The sequence below is a fragment of the Rhinolophus hipposideros genome (assembly GCF_964194185.1).
Source record: "Rhinolophus hipposideros genome assembly, chromosome: 11".
Classification (NCBI taxonomy): Eukaryota; Metazoa; Chordata; class Mammalia; order Chiroptera; family Rhinolophidae; genus Rhinolophus; species Rhinolophus hipposideros.
Window position 1 is genome coordinate 7689622 of NC_138057.1, and position 14056 is coordinate 7703677.

Consider the following 14056-nt stretch of genomic DNA (forward strand, 5'->3'; position numbering starts at 1 on the left):
AGAAGAAAGAGTCCCAAATGCTGTTGTGCTGTGTCACTTCATGGCCACGGTACCGCCAGCCCAGTGGTGGAGATGGTCAGTGGCAGTGCCGTGCTCACACAGATTTAATCCTTGGAAACGCACCTGGAGGGAGAAGGCCCGTAGAGCGGGAATTGGGATGAGTGCGGCCATGAAGAAGGCTGTGACGTTGCTGATGGAGGTGAGGGCCACGCTGGCGCCCGTGCGCTTCAGGCACTCCCCGGTCCTGTCCTGGGGGTGAGAAACCACAGTGCTGAGTGAGAGCCGGAAGGGCAGGGCTCCTTTACAGCACAGGCTGCGTGAACAAGTCCAATACCGAGCCTAACAGGGCAACTGGCGGTTTACTGTGCTGACATTAGGGGATAAGGGAGGAGTGTCTCTGCCTGCCCCCTAACACAGGCACTGAAAACATCTTCAGTACTATTCACACAGTCATGAATGTTCATAGTTAGTACCATCTAAAACACCAAGCTGCAATAGATGGATTTAAGTACATATTTAATATGATTTAAAAGGGGTGGGGTGAGGACAAAGTGACAAATGTGCAGTATGGAATACATTTCCTGAGATTCTTCTAACTTACTTATTTAGAGCCAATAATCTGTCACCTGCCTTGGGACTAAATTATTTATTGGGCCAGATTGAGAAAAATGAAAGGACAAATACTGAGGAATGGAGGGGGCTTTGGCTGTGCCCAAAGCTTTCTTCTTTTGTTTTTCGATTACCTCGAAAGGGATTCTTTTATTCTGTCCTGTTTCACTAAATGCATGTGCCAGAAGGAAAACATCATCCACACCAACGCCAAGAGCAAGAAATGGCAAAACCTATAGTGAAAACAGAGGACAGGGCATTAGACATGTGAGGTCCGGTTCTGATAATCCTAAGGCTATTTAAAACACTGTCACCAGTGTTTTAAATAGGGAAGGATTGTAACTCATCTGAAGCAGTGATTCTCAGAGCATGATCCCTGCACCAGCATCATTGGAACCGGTTAAAAATGCAAATTCTCCTCCCCCATCCCAGACCAGCTGAGTTAGAATCTCTGGGGGTGGGGCCCAGCAATCTCAACTTTTTGCAACCCCTCTAGGTAATTCTAAAGCACACTGAAGTCTGAAAGCCACTGCTCTAATGAATGATCTAAATTCCCTAAGTGAAACATTTCGACTAATCAGTAAGCCCATTCAGATCTGCTCACTGCCGAGGGGGAGTGGTCCATGTACAGACACAACAGCCAAGAAGGTGGCATTCTAGTGGAAAAGGTTGAAAGACCCTTTCGGTGACATGGACACATGAAAGGCCACATAAAAGGAGCCCGGGGAGAGATGTTGGTCAACAAAGTGGACGGATGGCTCCTTTAGTACCTGAGTTGTTGCAGCGTTAAAGGAAATCCCGATCAATGAGCACAGGCCCAATCCTGCAGCTACTGACAGTGCAACCAACAGGACGCCAGCCAGCCCCACGGCACCCTGGGACTTGGAGCAGTCCCAGCGCAGCATGGTTAAACAGGCATAGGCAAGCTGCAAGCAGAACCACGGGTGGGGGTGGGGGTGGGGGTGGGCAGGTGAAGGAATGAAGGGGAATGGGAGGAGTGGGGAGGGGAAAGGAGGAGGGGGAGACACAAAACAAAAGCCAAACATTAGAATGTGTGAGGATTCTAATGTTTTCCCCCACCCATCACCCCAAATCAAAAGGTAGAACTTATGAAACCCAACAACAAAAATTTACATTACAGACATCACAGGAAATGATACGAGTCAAAGATGGGCAAACTGCAAATGGGAAAAAATGCTTTACACAACCACTTTTCAAACTGTTATGAAGCCCGAGCTCTCTGGCTCTCTCAGATGCACATGTGTGTTAAGAGCAGTTAAAAAGCAGGAGCCGTCATGGAAAGGTAAAAACCAAAAACCAAAACAAACCCCCAACCCCCCAGGAGAACTGAATTGATCGTTACCATCAGTAAGTAGCCACTGGCCACTCGGATGACACTGACATCCGAGAAGGACTTGAGGATGTCATCCAGGGTGGTTGTGGTAAAGGAAAGCACCTTCTGCGTGGAGTTCTGGGCGACACTTTGATGAATCACCTGTGGTCACAACATAAAAGTCCGAGACAAAATGAAAGCTTCAACAAGCTTTCACAGCACAGATGTTGGGGGACGCGTGTCCCCTCTACCTAACCCCAACTTTTTTTCTGATGCATTCTAAAGAATTCTACATGATTCAGGTTTGAACTGAGACTAACATTAAATGACCCTGGGCCTGGGACAGTGAAGGTGACCGCTAATCAAGTAAGAAGTGGTGCTGAGGTGAGCCGGCCACTGAAGGTCCCTCTGGGCTCTTTACATGGAAGACTATAGTCCCCTGTCCAGAGCTCTCCAAGGCTGTATTCCCCTCTCCAGCAGTTCCCCCTTAATCCAAACCAACTCATTCCTATGGGCACTCCTCCCCCCTTCATTTGCTGGCCACTTTTAAAAGGTCACATGCAGCTCCGTAGAGGTCACTGCTTGGGAAACAAAGGCCAGCTCCTGTCACATGACCTAACCAAGGGGACTGCAGCTGTGAACAGATTCTATGCCTGCTAATGTTTTCCAGACACCTTTTCTTGTTAACTGAGTGTTTTTTAAACACTATTATGCCTTAGCTCTGGAGTTCACAAATGGTTACTCAAAATGTTTCAGGGCACCCTCCAATCAGGGCATCGCCCAGATACTAAGATTTCCAATATCAAGAAAAGTGAAAAAAACTTTTCATCCTCCACCCCCACGTTCCCAGAATTATAATGTTTTGAAAATAAATTCTAATGAAAAACAAAGTTCTAAAATGTCATTCAAATGAAGTATTTAGTCACTCAGGGGCTTGTACCCATCTTCCAAGGTGGGCCAGCATGCCGGAGACTCACCTCCACGTAGGTCCTCTGCCAGGCCTCCAGGATGGCCGCTGCCTTGTCCTCATTCCAGTTGATGTGTGACACATCCTCGTATCCCTTGAAGTGTTCGTACATCTGCTTTGGAGTCATTAACTGAAACATGGTCTGCAAGGCACGGGCACTGCAGTGGGGTAGGAAAGGGTGAGAAGGCACAGATTAGGGAAGCAGCTCTATGACAAATCCCAAACGAGCGCCCCCAACTCACCTGCACTCAGTCTACTCTTCTACATGAGCACATGTTTCCATTAAAATAGGACCGGGATGGTTATTGTATTTAATAGATTGATGTACCACATTAAAGGTGTAACCTTACGAACCTTTTACAGATAGGCCCCAAAATTAAATTAATAGGCAATTTCCTTTCTGTTTCTACTCAACGCGACAGGAAGGGTAGAGGGATAGCTAGCTAGACCAGATATGCTCGGCTCATTCCTGCACGCTTGCTCGTGCAGAAATCCCAGACGACAGCCTTCCCGAGGGTAAAATCTCAGAGTACCTGACACTTGATGGAACAGAGTCAAGTGCAGAGGCTAATTCTTGGTTAGCGTCATTTGCTGGTCTTGTCCTTTAACAAGCTATGACAGAGTCTAGCTCATACCACTTAACTCTCTATGCTATGACCAATGTCTCTTGCTTGCTTTACGCTTGCCCCGATTTTCTACAAAATGGGCAGATCTAACACCCTACAGTCACAACCTACAGTCTCAATGAAAATGACACATCTCTCGAAAAATTCCCTATACGGTGCCTTTTGAGCTGGTCTGGTCTGCTAATATTTCCTAATATTCTATTAATATTACACCAGATAGCTAGCTAGGTTATCAGTCAAGTATGAATACAGTTACACGTGCAGATGTCAGAAGGGAAGTGGTTTCTCAGGACAGGACCAAAACAAGATGGCTGGGCTTTCCCTCTGTGTGCAGGATTACCTGACAAGCTTCCCAGTGCTGTTCTTGATGGCGCCACCCACAATCAGCTCCTCCTGCCAGTGCATATACTTCCTGGATAACCCATGACATCCGCCATTCAAAACAAGGGCCATATCAAGAGGCTAAAATAGAAAGACAGCTACGTAATTACGGGAATTAGCAGGCAGGTCACATGCCTTGTTAAAATCCAGTGCATTCCGGGCTTGTTTGTTTCAGAGAGAACATTAAAATCAAGGCTAATGAGAGGCGTATGGCAAATCTTACAGCAAAATTTCTCTCTATAAACAAACTTAGTCCCACAGACAAAAAAAACAACAACAAATAGTGGAGAATGAAATCTTAAAAATGAAAATAACAGAACAAAGAATGGGGGGAAATATCAAATTTTTCGCTCTGCCCGTCCTAAGAAGACTTACTGCCTGTACTCACTTTGGTTGTATTTTTGTTGGGGGCTGTGGCGGGGCAGTCAGGATCAGCCGGATTGAGGCAGGGCCGGTCCATGTAACCATGACCAACTTCCGCCTTATTCAGCATTTCCTCCCAGCTGTCCACTTGATAGTTTATTTTCTTTAACTCTTCTAGGAATTCCAAAGGGTCAAAGTTTGTCCACTGCAAAGGAGCCTTACCTCTGAAAAAAATTAGGAGGCAAGACAATGAAAAGAGGCTTCCACACCCTTAGTAAAGTAACAGGACTACATATATTGCACATACTGCATCCGATTGCACAAGGCTTTTGGTAATGCTGCCATTCTGGGGCAGTGGCATTAAAAAAAAAAGCTCCTTTCCGGTCTATCTGCATGCAGACCTAAGCCAGGAAAACAATTCATGAATGGAGATGGCAAACAGAGAGCTGATAAATGAATGAAGGTACAAAGAATCTTTACTGGCTGATCTATTGTATTTAATACCCAAAACCAAAATTAGCCAGTGGGTACCTCTAATCAGAAGACTGAGATTCAAAATTAAGACCCCAAAAAACAACAAAAAAAACAAAGAGGGAATCAAAATGTCAAATTAGCACTTGCCAGCCTAAGAAATGCTTTGTAAATGTCACCAATCCAAATATTTGATCTCCATTACCTGTAATAATCCCATACTTATGAGCGCTCTCTGACAGCCTGGCAGTCAACCCCAGAAGCCCCCTGCTGCCTCTGCCATCACAGCCATCATCAAGGCCACTTCCCCCCACACTCACTTTTGAATTTGTGCTGTTGACAGACCAGAAAGGCTTTTGGCTGCCTGTTATGTGGTACAAACCACACTGTAGCTGCTTAACCAGGCTGAAGTCATTATTCAGAATCTCCCAACCAGAAAACACAAAACCCCTTATTTCCCATCTAAAACTGTACACTGAAGGTCAGAGTATGGCCACTGCAAATTGCTTTTGCAGATAGGTGCAAGCTAGGGCAGAAACAATAACCCAAGCACTAACTCTTGCATAATTAACTGAAAATGTCGACACTGATTAACAATTATTCTTTAAATGATGCGGTGTATATAATATGCAACTGCTAAATTGTGAAGCATCCCCTCCCAGTGCCTTCAAAGATAGCAGATTTCCCCTTCAGTGTCATTAATGTGGCCCAAAGGAAGATTAGCATTTTGCTTCACAGGAAGACCTTGAACTTTAACTGAAAATATTTAGTTCTGACGTGTACCCACTAATAAATTTTCTCCTTAAAAGATAAGCTAAACCAACTTGATTGAGTGCCTGGTCTGCAAGACTGCAAACATTTTAAAGAGTTAAAAATCACACATACTCCAAAATCATTTGCATTTTATTTGCATATAAATGGGCTGGTAAAAGTGAATGAAATTTAATGATGCCTACAGAACTTTTTTTTGAAAAGAGAAAAAATATTCTGCTTAAGTCCCATCTCCCCCAACTATTCACTCAAAAAAATGTGCATGGAATTTCAATGTTTTTATTTCATGTTCAACACTGAAATAGAATAAACAATGATAAAGTAACATCAGAAACATTCTAGAGCTTAGAAATCAGACAACGGAAAATAAGATCATTCACTTACAGTAGGTATGCTGTCCCAGGCTGTAATTTGGCCCCTTCCCAGAAGCAGTCCAAAGGTGTAATAATTAAACAAGGGTAAAGATATTCTATTATCTGTCAAAGTTAAAAAGAAAAGGCCATGCATTAGGCTAACACATAACCACTGGGGTGTTTTTGAGAATTTTTGAGAATTCTTTTTGCAAACAAAAAGAAAGTATACCTGATCCATGTAACCTGTTTCTGTGATAAGTTCTCCAGATTTGTAACACAAATGTTCCAATTTCCACTGCCTATTAAAGAGTAGAGAAAACAATTTCTCATTGTAACCAAAGAAATCAGTACAAAGTCAGAATTATAGAACGTATATAGAAAGAACTGCGGTTTTGATCACTTTTAAGTACCTGTCAAATTGAGCAGAACTTTTGCCAAGCAGAGACCCAACAAGCTTGCTTTAATGAATAGATAATACTCAGTTGTAATTAACGTGTGGGGTGTTTATGTAAATGAATGCTACCAAAGTACTTGAGAATTCTTGTTTCCTTAAGTGTTCTCCCAATAATCTTGTTTACACCATTAATCTGCTTCTCTACATACATTAAACAACTTCAGGGCAGATAATTCAGAGCTGAATTGTCACAAATTCAAAATAAGTGCGGACTAAATCAGTAAGGTTTATAACGTATTAACATATATTCAGGTGAGAAAACATGACCGGCTTATTTTTACTGGCAGATAATGTAATTATTAACAGAGAGTGTTCAAAATGAACTTTCCCGCTGTTAACCATGAATGCTGTGAACATTGCCAAGTGGATCAATTTCCCACTTTACAGTCTCCTTCTTGTCCTACAGAAATGATAGTAAATACACTGATCAACAATTACCTCTTTTATCTTTCATCTATGTATTGTTATAGAGTTCTGTTATTCCTATTAGAGTGCTATACTTGTATATAAAGCCCACACCTTTAGGGAGATTAAGTGTAACTTGAAAAAAGGCCATTTGGAAACGGTGGGATGGAAAATCCAAGAGAAGAAAAACTGAAAATAAAGAACTCCCTCCAAACTGCACTATTGTATTGGTCACCCAAAGGAGTGTTCTGGACTTTGCCCTCTTTCCTGCGGAACCTGCTCATCCACCCCTCAGCACCCCACTAAAATGCCACCTTCCTGGTTCTTTGAGCAGTGCAATTAAATGACCCCTTTCTCTTGAACTTTAGAGCACTGACTGGTCGGATCTCTGCTGGACGCCTGGAGCACCTACAGTGGGGCCTGCAGGGGACTGCTTTGTACATGCTTACCTGTATTGATGTCTTCCTTCTCCTTAGCTAGACTGTCAGCTCCCGAGAGTAGGACCCAAGTTATCCACCCCTCCACCACCCACCTATGTATATGTTTATATTTTAATGCCACGTAGCATCTCCACAGTGTATCCAGCATGAGTAGGTTCTCGCTTAGTATCACTTGAGCAATTAACTCTTATTTACACTTGATTTAGAAGGGCATGGCTGTGCATTAGAAAACCCATTGTCTAGTTACACAATCTAATTCCCAATTTTCTCACCTAAAAAGTTAGATAGGTTAAACTAGGCGTTCTTTGAAGTTCATTCCAATGCAGAAAAGCTCTCGGGTTCCCTCAGTTTGAGTGTAATTTCGTAGTACAGATGCTCACATCTTCTCCTTAAGTATGTAAGTGACAAGCCCCCTCAAGGTAGGTTCCCGTTGTATTAAGAATGCATCCAGGAAATGGAACACCCATTTCCACTTGCAAACTTTGCAAAACTGCACTGCGCAGTTTAGTTGCTTGCCCCACAGCACTCCTGACAGACTGGGAGGGCTGTGCTGGTCAGAACCAGGATGTGCTCTCTCTCCCACCAAGTCTGCCTGACAAAAAGTGCTACAGCACCTCCTTACAGTTTCCAAAGCCCTTTCATATGTACATAAACCTGATCTTGTTCTGGGAACCTCCTGACAATAACAGAGCAAACATGATCATAAATCAGTTTACAGATTAGGAAACGAGAGTATGCCCAAGATATGTGACTTGTCCCAGGTCATGCTGGGCCCTAGATCCTGTCTCCAGCTAGATGGGTCTTACAGCAGATCCAATTAAGTCCAGAGTGGACGTTACAGCAGGGACAAATGCAGATTTTCATTTTATTCTCTCCCTCATTCTCTCTGGCCACGAGTACGTCCACATTGCCACTTCCTCACCTCCCCTGTGAAAAATAAATCATACTTGCCAACCACTAAGTTAAGAGATGATGAACGTCTACGGGATGGAGTTATCTACTAAATGTCAACTCAGTGGTCCCGCGGAAATGGGGTTGAGGTCAGGGAAAAGATCCAGTTTAAATTAATCAATTCAGGCAGTTGGTCAATCAACAAACTCCAGGTGTCTGCCCTTATCTACACGCTGTACAAGAATGGACAAGATATGGTCCCTGCCCTGAATAACTCACAGTTTAGACAAATAAGAAAAAGTGCTGTTAGTTATGCTACAGAACTCTTCCTATGTGTTTGCTATACCCACAGCGTTTTTACAATAGCTATGAAGTGAAAGGGTAATATTTTGTAAAGCTGTGTGAGTCCACCTTATTCTACCTACCAGTCAGCAGGAAGTCACCATAATGGCTGAACTTCCTATGTGCTTTGTGATACATACCAACAACTGTCAATATCTACAGTGAACACAAAGTGATTAAGTATTCTTATTCCTTGAAAGTTGACTAAAGACAATGCAACATCTAACTGTTCTAAAAACATCTTAAGTAATGAAACACCTACAGAATGGGTCTATAGCCACCCAAATGGCGGCTTGCAGGAGCCTACTCATTTGGGTATACTGACAAGAGACTTACTGAAAATACAATATAACGTAATGTATTTGACTACTACACTCTGGAAACAAATCATGGTTTTTAAAAAGCCAAGTCATTACAAAACTATTTGAACTAACACCCAGGTGTCTTTCCAGGGCAACCTTATTTACTAAAACAATGGGCCTTAGCCAGCAGCCCCTTCCCTTCCGTTCCGGCCAGCTCACCTGTTATACATATATACGTGGACCCGGCTGGCCTTGAGCGCCGAGTCCAGGTGCTGGCGGAGCGCTTCTGTGGTCAGAACGTTGGTACCTTCTTCTTTCGGGGTCTGAATCATGAGCTGAGGATTAAACATAGCCTCTTCTCCAATCTTCTGGCGAGTATAATTTAATTCGCGACTGACTCGTCCACCAACTGACAAACATGGACAGGTTTCAATTAGAACAGCAAAATCAGCACAAATTCACAATCCATGTGTTATCTCACTAAGAAGCGCAGGATACATGATAATACACTCTGGTCAAGACAACGTATGACTGATGTCTAAGGAGTAACATTCGTATTATTGTTATCGATATCGTTAACTTTGCTGATAATAAACATAAAAAATACTCACAAAACCCATTAACGACTGCCCTGCCTTCCACACACGCAAACCTAGCGCATTTGTGCTTTATACACCTTTTAACTAACGTATGTAGAAAGCGGGGAGGGGCAGGAAAACTTGAGACACCTTTTCCTCGCAGACCAGACCAAATACCTCTGTTGCAATTTCTTTCATTTGTATAAACAATATGCCCCTCCAGCACATTTCAAGATAAATGGCTTCAATTTACACTCTTCTCCTAAATAATCTAGCAAACGTAACAAGGACATGTTTCTCCTTGTGGAAAAAGAAACAAGGTGACAAACATGTTTTCAGCACAAAACCTGCCAGGAGAAGATGAATAATGGCATTCGTATCAGATGTACACGGGAAACCCCACTGGAGAGGGACCAAATGTATCAGCCGCGCTGCGGCTGTCATTGGAAGGCCCTGGAACCTGGTTCTATCAGACTCACCTGGTCAGCCTCCAGAAAACACAGGTGCCAGGTTCTGAGCTGCCTGGAGGCGGGCAGCCTGTGTTCCAGGAGTTCCCAGGTGACTCAGAACCGGCCCCCGCACCAACCTGGCCCTCCAGCAGCCTGGCCATGCTAGAAGTCAGAGCAACGAGGTACCTCAGGCACCTGTGACGTTGTTGCTGCTAACTGGTTTTTGTCTTCTTCCTTCCTCAGGTCCTAAGGCTGTATTTCAAGCATGGTTTTAGAACAAGCCAAACTCAGAATGCTGCCCATGGCTGGCAGGTATGGTGTGAAGGGGCGTGGGGATGAAGGGCTGGAGGGGGTTTTGATCCCTTTCAGTGAAGTTCAGGGGCTGGAAGGGCAGCAGAGAATCCTTGAGTTCTCTGCACACACACTGCAGGGCTCACAGAGAGTCTGAACGGTCCTAGGTGCTGATAGTGAACGTCTGCTGAGAAGCAGGCCTTCAGCTATTATTTAGGAAGGGCCCCAGTGATCACTGCAGCTTTCTCAGGGGCGGAATCCTTTGTCAAGTTTAATATTCATGGACATAAACATTTGGTTTGGGCAAGTAAATAAGTACTGGGAACAGCGGCTTGTTTAGTTCTCTTGGCATATTTTATAAACAAGGGGCAGGCTAAAAAGCAAATAATGCCTTCATTAGGAAAACGAGTCCGGATTCACAGCCTGGCAGGATCATCTGCCCAGGTTCACACAGATGGCCCAGACCACCTCGGAACTCCGTGAGGTGGGGCTGAACAGACTGTCGGTGTGTCAGTCAGTGAGAGGCAAGGAAGGGGGAGGGGAGGAGAGGAAGGGGGGAAGAGATGGAAATTATCAGTAGGTTTCAGAAACTATTAAGACTCCTCCAGCAGAAAACTTCGACAAATGCCCTGGGGAATTCGGGAGGACCTTGCAATCAATTTGAAGTTCAAGAAAAATCTCAGGAAAACGTCGGAAACAACTTGCAAAGGAGGATGAATTTACATAATACTGCAGGCCTATTCAGGGTGCCCCACTAAAGCTGCCTGCAGGCAGGGCCTGGGTCCTTTGGGCAGAAACCACCCTGCTTTACTTCAACCAATTATCAAGTGAGCTGAATTACACTCAATCCACCTTCTGTAGAGACAGAAAGGCTGTTTAAGGCTAAAAAGCCAATTATTAGCTCAGAGGTCACTTCTGAAAAGCTACAGAGCTGCACTCCAAGGAGCTCCAAATAGCGTTTTTGAAAAAAAAGCTCAACCTCTTCCTTTTTTCTGACTGCTATGACATCAATGCTCCACACCTATAAATCATTTATAATATATTTCCACCTGCCTCCTCAAACCTTGGCTAGAACAAGATTTCTCATTCTGCTTACAAAAAGTCACACTTCCTTTCTCCTTCACAGAAGCTTAAAACTTCGGGTGAATTAAGACCATGAGGTAAAAACCAACAACAGAACGGGACACAGACACCCCCACCCCGCCAAACTTTAGCAGAGCAGCTGCCTGTAACTATGACCAACAAGGAAAGGGATGACCCAAGGGATGAGTACACACAAGAAAAATCAGAGGCAAGGTTCCTGCTGCTGAGAACTTGGATTGCACGCTTCCAGACCAATCTCATAATGGACCAATTATTGTATCACAGGGGTTTTCAGACATGATGCTGTTTCCTACAAGATATTAAAAATGGCACCAGTGGCTCCATAATGTCGCCTTTTTGGATGTTTTAAGATGTATATTTAAACAAACACATACAGAAGGTGTGTATTTTCAGGTCTCTGCCATTGAAACATTTCAATATCTTTGCTATTCCATCTCTTTGTTCTAGTAATAAGTATGAATATTTGCTAATGTGACAACCAGTGTCAACCAGAACAAGACTGTTATCAAAGGGGGACCAAGATTATCATCGAGTTGAAAGATGCTGAATCCTAAATTTCCTCAACCACCTATGCTGTGGTTAACTTTTGAGTATTGTTAAATTCTTATTTTTCATGATACAAGGCCATATTTTATGTAACATGTGATCTTATATTTAACCACATATGAATGTTTTTGCAAAACTATTCAGTACTTTTTAAAAAGCTTAGCTGACATCCACTTTACTTGACAGCTGGTTGTAACCCAATTCGTTCACCCTGCTGGGGTGCATTTGGGGTGCATTTGGGGTGCATTTGGGGATGCGTGCTAAGCTATGGGGTGCCAGGGTCGATGAGACCAATGTGTTCTCTGATCCCAAAAGGCTCACCGGCCAGTAAAGCAAAACAGGCAACAGACAAGCAAACCAGTAAGATCTTTCATGGCACAACAAGTCCCACAGAGGAAATAAAGATGGTGATGCCATGTGAGTGAGTGGGGGGTGGCGCAGGGCAAGACCACTTGGAAAAGAGCGGCCAGGGGAGACCTAAAAGGAAGTAACTTCGAAGAGCTGGGTAACTGCTCTGGGCAGAGGAACCAGCAACCACAACAGCCTCAGGTGTGGCTTCTCCAGGGAGAGAAAGGAGCCTGGGGACACCACAACGATGCCATTCACGTGCTGCACTGGGCGTACCGGTGTCACACAGCACACAGCACTCACGGGGTCTTACATTAGTGTTCTCCTAAGGCGCTCTGGACAAGCCACCAGAAACAGAAACCCCTGTGGACAGCAGTTTTATGGACTCGTGTGACTCGCTGCTCTAAATCACAGCTGAGTGACAACCAGAGCTGTTCTCTAACCTGCCGGTGTGAGGCGTGGCTCTCAGGAAGCCCCACAGAACCCATCTCAAGTGTCTGAAGTTGCAGCTGTGATGTCGGGGACACGGTTTTCTTCCTTCTCTTTCCCAGTTTCAAGGTCAAAGTCCCTCTTTCTTATTTTCTAAATAATTGAATGTTCATGAAATACTGCACAGTCACGTTTGAATACTGAGCAGAATGAACCGTAAGACCCACTCTCTGTGCGGTAGCTGTAGGGACACTGACAGCCATGTCAGTGGCTCTTACTGCTATGTGGTGGTTTATAGATAATCTGCCGCCGCTTCCCTTTGGGGGGTTTACCTCTATTTCTTAATATTTCTGCAATGAACACGTATAATTAAAGACTTCCATGTGACAAAAAAAATAAATATGAAAGCTACTTGGTAGGGATCTGAATTAAAAACAAGCTCAATGCAAAAATAACATGCCATCTTGATCACATACTGAAGTCCTCACATTCTTTTCCTTCTCCTACACACAACAACTTTAACAGTAAAATAACAACCAACCTCTGAACAAGACTCAGAAAAGGTTACCTCAGGATGCTAGGACCTTTATAATTGTGTGGTGCTTTCCGCTTGCAAAGCCTTTTCACACTCATTATTTACTTATTTAGAAATATTTTGCTTGATGCCAATCCCCCATCAAGTTGGGACAAGACGAACTGGACAGACCATGAGAATAGGTATCAGGAGACTGGGTTCTCAGTCCCACGCTGCCACTTGCGGCACAAAGATATGGACAAGTCCCTGCTGCAGGTAAGCTGCAGTATCCTCTGTGAAAATGGGATAAAAATGCTACTGCTAACCTCCTACGGCCGACACTGGAACCCGTAGCTCAGCAGGTGTCCGTCCATTTGTTCATTTATCACAGGGCATGTATCAGTACCCTAACTTTATAGAGGAGAAAACATAGCTGCAGAGTTGGGTGACTGGCCCAGGGCTACGCAGCTAAAAGGAGGCAGAACCCACCCTTTAATCCCAAGTCCAACTGCCCTGCAAGCCTCGTGGCTTCTGAGCACCAGCTGAGAATATGAGTCTTGGAGCACCAAATCCCATATACCAGCTGGAGCTTTTATAATGCATTAAAGTATTACACGGGACAAATAATCACTCTCTGAAGGACAACAATGTTGCATCCAGATTTTTTACTGCCAGTGAGGAGATAGTTTTGTCAGTAGGGAGCCCGATGGGTGGCAGTCAGTGGACAGGCCCCGTTTTCTTTCTGGTTCCCAGAGGGGCAGAGAGATGAAGGGGCGTGGAGAACAAGCAGCCCTAAGCCTCTTTACCTGCAAATTCCGCATCTTATTCTCCAGATATCTGAGGCTTAAGCCAATTCTTTGAGAGAGGTGAGGTAAGGAGCATCACTTCTGCAAAGAAGTTTTGGATGAGGCGCTGCTGATCTGTTCCTCAGATCACACCAAGTATGGCTTTCCCAGGTGAAGAAGGGCCAGCACAGGTGAGAAACCGTTCCATGCGCAGGTCCACAGGCTGGGCCAGCGCTGCCATTCCAACCCACGGCAGACAAGAGACAACCCCCATCCTTGCCCCCATAATGTTCTCCTGCCGTAT

At 44.3% G+C, this 14056-nt stretch overlaps 1 protein-coding gene across 1 annotated transcript in view; it reads right to left on the reverse strand.

Moving 5' to 3' along the window:
* PTCH1 (patched 1) overlaps positions 1-14056 on the reverse strand; it is a 60065-nt gene that overhangs the window by 31007 nt on the left and 15002 nt on the right. The window contains exons 3-12 of the mRNA XM_081067315.1: positions 8928-9117; positions 6104-6173; positions 5906-5997; positions 4305-4503; positions 3876-3997; positions 2920-3067; positions 1973-2104; positions 1380-1535; positions 744-842; positions 124-249 (exon numbers count right to left, since the gene is read on the reverse strand). Coding sequence (XP_080923441.1) covers positions 124-249; positions 744-842; positions 1380-1535; positions 1973-2104; positions 2920-3067; positions 3876-3997; positions 4305-4503; positions 5906-5997; positions 6104-6173; positions 8928-9117 — 1334 coding nt within the window. The remainder of the gene's footprint in view (positions 1-123; positions 250-743; positions 843-1379; positions 1536-1972; positions 2105-2919; positions 3068-3875; positions 3998-4304; positions 4504-5905; positions 5998-6103; positions 6174-8927; positions 9118-14056) is intronic.